Raw genomic sequence first — 6,000 nt, forward strand, 5'->3', positions numbered from 1 at the left:
TTGAAACCACTTTTTCTGGTGAGAGTCGTGGCAGCAGCAGGCCAAGCAGGTCAGCCCAGACTTCCCTGTCCCCAGCTACAGACTCCTGCTCTTCCTGGAGAATTCTCAGACATTCCCCAGCCAGCCGCTAGGCACAATCCCACCAGCATATCATGTCCTCTGTCAGTCCTAGGAGACAGACATCCTTGCGAGATGCACAAACCATCTCAGTCATCTCATCTCAATCCAGAGGAGCAGTGACTCAACTCCTAAGGCTCTCCTGATCTCTCTTCTCATCCTATTATGGAGAGCCGCCCTGTGCACTGCAAAAAATGAAATCTAAGCAAGTCGAAGAGTATTTATTTCATGAGTTTAAATCTTGTCTTCCTTATTTTAAGAATTATTGGACTTATCAAAAAATTAGTATTTATGATTATTTAGCTTACTTTAAGAAGTCTTGTCAAGTAAATTTTGCTTACCCCACTGGCACATTTGTTGGCTAAATAAAAGCAAAACAGCTCCCGTTCAAAGTTTTTTTGTCTAGTTTTTGCGTATGTGTTTTTTTTGTCCTCTCCATCGCATTCCTTTGGTCATTGCCCACGGCTCCTGAGGACAGGGCTGTAGAGCGAGACGTTTATCTTTTGACTCGCCAAAATGGTTAGGAAACATTGAATCTTTAAATTATTGTACCGGAGAACAAAAAGTACTGTAGGAGAAAATATGAGCTGAAGATCTGTTAATAGAGACATCGAACTAAACCAAGGAGCCAAAACGCAATCCAGGAAGTACAGTCTTCAACAAAGAAGGCGCTAGTAAGAGTTCCTCAACTAAACTCGGTTTCCTTCCTCCTGCTAATCTGTCACAAAGTATGTTTTCAACAGGATCCAGTGGGCATTGCAACCACAAACAACATGGCCGTGTCTGTGCAGAGATGCCACAAAATGGCTGATTTAGAGCATCATCGCCATAACATATAAAAGAAATATAATGGTAAAAATTTCAAAAATATAGCAAAAAAAACTTCCAAAGCTGTAACACAGATTCGTGACAGGTTTTGATCTTTGTTTCGCTTTGACTTCAATGATGGTGAATGATTTAACAACGCTTGCGTTTTGACCATTGCTAAGGACCAGTGCAGTCCTTTGTTTGTTTAAAAGAAGTCCAGTAGGACACACTATACTTCAGTTAGGATTGCGTTTCTTTATCTGATTTTTTTATACGTTTTTCTGCCTCAATTCTGGTAATCTTTCATTCATTCATGAGTCTGATTCAGACATCCATTTGTGGCGATTTCCCTTTGTCTGTAAGGTTCATCATTTTTGGTCGTGTTTCGTCTTGATATTTTGGTTTTCTCATTCCTGTTGTTAGGGCAGATGTGCTTGTTGTTAGGGGTGCGTCCTCTGAGGGGTCAAAAGGTCCTCCAGGAAATCACTTCCTCATCAGAGCTGCACGCTCAAAAACATATTTTAAATCACTCTTTCTAATACTTCCAAGTTCTGCTATTAATCCCTGAATTTCTTACGGATATTTTTGCCTCTCGTTGTGCGTTTGATGCTTGTGTCTTTGGATTCCCAGTTTTGACCCTTGAACTCGGTCACTTCTCAGATTGGGTCAGTTTCCTGACATAATAACTTCCCACTCGTGTCAGCTAACCTACATGTAAAAGTACACAGGTAATCATTGAAATCTGTATCTCTAAAACTGTAAAAAGCTATGAGAAGAAGAAGATGGATAAAATGAGGTTGTGTATTTGCTTAGAAATAATTCATTTAATTCTTTTGTTGAATTTTCTCCTTTTTATCATCACAGACTGGCGGTGACAATAGCTACACAAAGGAAAAAATCAAGATTGTAGAAGGGATTTGTCTTCTGAACAATGATGATCTGTATTGGGAGGACCTGAAACAGATCAAACCATCCCGGGGAGGGATTTTACGGGACCATGTCTGCATGAAGACGGACACTGTGTCACTGCAGGCTAGCAGCTGCTCGCTGGACGACACGGAGACAGAACAGTTGCTACAGGAGGAGCAGCAGTCGGAGTGCAGCAGCGTCCACACCGCCACGGCCAACGGCACCCCTGAGCATCACAGTGCATTGCCCGACACCGGCTGGGATCTGCAGCGCAAACTTTCTACGGAAAGCGAGGTGTGACTTCTGTGTCCCAAGCCGTCAGGAGCCTCCTTTTCCTTTTCATTCTGGTTGTACATCATCATGACAAACCACCCTAGCCGAGTTATTTAATTCAGTGACTACTGTCTCAGAAAAGGTACAAAAACCTGAGAGTTCTGGCTGAGAGTGGGTGTGGAGAACAAGAAAAAAGAAAGAAAGAAAGACTAAATAAAGACACCATGTGGTACATTGGGAACTTGCTCAAGTAACAATATTGGACTGTTGTGGTTTGTACTTTTGATTTTAATGGGGGGAGGGAGCTGATTAGATACGTCGGATACACCATCCCTAATATGTCAGTCAGTTTTTCTATTTTATTTATAATTTTTACATTGATGCTTTGCCACAAAGTATGACGAAAGCCACATAAATAAGATTTTGTAAAAAAAAATTACATTTAAAAGGGCAGACAACAATAAAAAGTGTTTGTGTGTGTGTGTGCTGTATGTACGTTTTATACTCGCCTGTGCTGGAGGCCTGGGCAGACCTCACGCCGTGATGTTTCCTTTAAGGGCGTCTTCTGTTCCGCGCTCGTGTTGTAACTACATACCAATGCCATGAACGGCAACCTAATTTAATTACACAACATTAAATGAGCATTTCTGTGCAGTCAAAAGGCACCGTGGCCTGTAAACGAATGTACTTCTTTGAACAGAGTGGGCTGCTGATTACTGGGCATCTTTAAAGCAAACTATTCTTGGAAAGATTGTTGAAAAGCTCACCACAGCGTGTTAACCAAGGCTGGCAGAAGTATCATTCTTGTACCCAAGTGGGCTATTTTTGATTCTTTTATTTTTGTCAAAGTTGCAATTTCTTGTGATAATTGTTCCAAGTTTTTTGGAACTAAATTTTTAAATTTAAAAAAGCCAATGTGTATAAATAAGATAAAGAAAGAAAGAAAGTATTTTGATGTCGATTACCCCTGAAAGTGAAACGCATCTGCAGTGAGTTCTTGGGAGAGGTGCTGTTTTTAATGTGGTGGGGCGGTTTAGAGGAAGCGTTGGTGCTGACGGTCGGCAAAGCTTTCTGTCTTGTGGTCTCTACGTACAGTAGCCATGTTGTAGTGTTAAACTGGGTGGCGAGTTACTAACAAGGGGTCTCTGGCAGAACCACAGCCATCGGCACTGATAAGGCACTCTCCCAGTTTCCACCTCTGTCCGTAAGACCGAATGGCTGGGACACAGCGCTATAGTGAGCCCCTTACCACTTCCCAGGAGGGCTTCAGGTTGTCATTACAAAATATACATGAGATGTTATTTGCAATTTTCAATGAATGGCTTTCTCATTCTTAGTGTTAACTGACTCTGAGTGAACTTGTATGCCTGGTCTAACACGCTGGCCGAGGAGTTCCTTTCAAGGCTTGTATTTTAAGGGGGTTTACAGGTGGTGTTCTTTTCTTTATTTAATTTGGAATTTTTAGTCATTGCGTACAGATGTAATTGATATGTGCATAGTGTCACTTTATTATCTAAATTAGAAATTATTTAAAACGCTAAATTGGCGGAAAGTTGCCGGTTATAGAACACGTCGTTTTCCAAGGTTGGTTTCGGCCTTCCATCCACTGTTCCTGAAACACAGTCCAGGGAGAACCTGCGGCGAATGAACGGCTGACCAAGCAGATCTTCTTAAATACGCCTTAGAGCCCAAGAGTAGAACAGAAAGAAATCACAGCAGCTCCTCTGATGAGGAAACGAAGGGCACAGCTCCAGCTGGGCTACTCTACACATTTGTCTGTTTGACAAGAAAGAGACGTTTCTAATAGCAGGTTCATAAAAACACAGGCGAGGTTACCGTTGTGGGCTCCCCAAGCAGACAGATGTTTATCAATACTCCTTAAATGTCAAATGTCTCTGGAACAAAAAAAGCCGATTGTGTTGGTAGTGGGAAGCTTTGGCACACGGCAAACAAACAACTACCCACTTTTCTTGTACTGTTTCTCTTAACACAGACGTACTTAAGCATTGCGTGTTTTTACTCCTCGGAGTATCAATGACCTTTAAGCGGATGCGCCTGTTTTCTTAATCTGTTTTAGCAAATGTGAACAGACTGCTGTGTGGCTCTTTCCTGATATGGTACACGTGCTGCTCTGCAATAAAGTCTGCTCCTAAAATACGTGTTGTTTTATTAAAAGCCAGTTTACTAATCAAGTGGCTGTACGGAATTCAGGTAAAGTGTGTATATATTGAAAATATCACGTTAAGCACTGATGTATTGTATAAAAGAAATCAAATTTTTGTACTAAGCTGTTTTTTCTCTGTTACGCTTTGAAACTGTTAACTACTCTTTGGAAAACAAAACAAATGATGGCTGAATTTGTCCGAGTTCATTCAGCGTGTCAGTTCAGTAAATTTTGCATGATAGTAAGGTGGCGTCCAATTCCAACTGCACCCAAGTATTGTCAGGAGAGCTGAAGATTAAATATCGTATTTATATTCCTTCTGATTGAGTGTCTAAGATGTCAATACATACTGTTGATTTTTTCTAGCCTATATTTTCTTAATAATTACAAAGTTACATAAATCTCCTCTGTGGTGGGCTGGCACCCTGCCCGGGGTTTGTTTCCTGCCTTGCCCCCTTGGCTGGCTGGGATTGGCTCCAGCAGACCCCCGTGACCCTGTGTTAAGATATAGCAGGTTGGTGAATGACTGACAGACTGACTGACATTTACCTCCTGTCAGCAAACCTGGGGTGCACGGGGTTTTCGTGCTCAAACTCTCCAACAAAGGTTTGTGGGAGCCAGCACAAGATGGATTGGAAGGTTTCAGGATGCATTTAATTGGTTATTTTTGTTTAAATTTGAAACTTCACCCCCTGTTCGCTTCGCTCGCCAACCCCCCGGCCTGCGCTACCGCCAGCCACTTCACGTCTCTGCCACTCACGTATGCAGATTTCACTTTCACCAAACAACCAATCTTTTTAATTCCTGCGGATAGACCTCTTCATTGGGAAGAAACACTACTTTTCCCTGATGGCAACACAAATTAGACGATCTACAAGTCTCCGACTTAAAGTTTAAATGCCAACAATATAATCAATCACTTTTCGCCGTTCCATTATTTAACAGAGTAATAATTTCCATTTGTTTGCGCTAATCTCATTTTTTTGAGACTTTCGAATTTCAATACTTTCATTATCTCTAACCTGCTCTGCATGTGTTTCGTGACAACATTTTTTAACCTCTTTACGACGTTCTACTTTGTCATCTACTCTTTGTCTTTTATTTCCGGCCCCAGGTGTGGTTAAACCTCTTGGCACAAAGTCTCGTCTTGCGGTACGTGAAAGTGTCTCTCTGAAAAAGTCTCCTCTCATCCCAGGATTTTTGTATCATAATAGAGAGATGAAAACAATTATTCAAAACCTTTTCCCATTTAGTAGTCACTGAGGGTGACTACTTTCAAGTTTTCTGAAGCCAGCCTGTTCTGTCATATTGTTTATTCAGGCATTTTTACTGGAAAATTTAACAACTGTTGTTTTGACATTACATTGCTGTTTTATTACCTTTACCTATAATACTTTTGTAAGATTTTTTTTATTGCACCCTCGTTGTACTTAACCAGGCAATGAAACTGAAACACTCAATGAAGTCTGTGTGCAAAACAGAATTTGGTCACGAGACGATCTTGTGTGCCAGCTGTCACGTTGGTGGAATCGTGTCGCGTCTACTTCAGAGTACACAACTACAAAGGTATTTGAAGGTGTGGAGGAGGATTATACAGTAGCAGAAAAACCAACTCAGACATTCCCATGACATGCTGCGTTAAACAGCTCGATGAACGCCCTAAAATGATTTCCTTAAATGAGTGTAAGACACCTGTAGTATGATGTGAAAACGTTAAGAGAGAGAACTTT

General features: G+C 41.3%; 1 protein-coding gene across 3 annotated transcripts in view; it reads left to right on the forward strand.

Annotated features, from left to right (window-relative positions):
* The window catches only part of lrp4 (low density lipoprotein receptor-related protein 4), a 409,312-nt gene extending 404,637 nt beyond the window's left edge, over positions 1-4,675 (forward strand). For 2 of the 3 annotated variants that reach the window (XM_028793832.2, XM_028793833.2), the window contains exon 38: positions 1,789-4,675. In XM_028793832.2, coding sequence (XP_028649665.2) covers positions 1,789-2,133 — 345 coding nt within the window. In that variant the 3' untranslated portion in view covers positions 2,134-4,675. The remainder of the gene's footprint in view (positions 1-1,788) is intronic. The other variant, XM_051923808.1, reaches the window with a different exon arrangement.
* The last annotated feature ends 1,325 nt before the right edge of the window (positions 4,676-6,000 follow it).

This window comes from Erpetoichthys calabaricus, chromosome 2, assembly GCF_900747795.2.
Source record: "Erpetoichthys calabaricus chromosome 2, fErpCal1.3, whole genome shotgun sequence".
Classification (NCBI taxonomy): domain Eukaryota; kingdom Metazoa; phylum Chordata; class Cladistia; order Polypteriformes; family Polypteridae; genus Erpetoichthys; species Erpetoichthys calabaricus.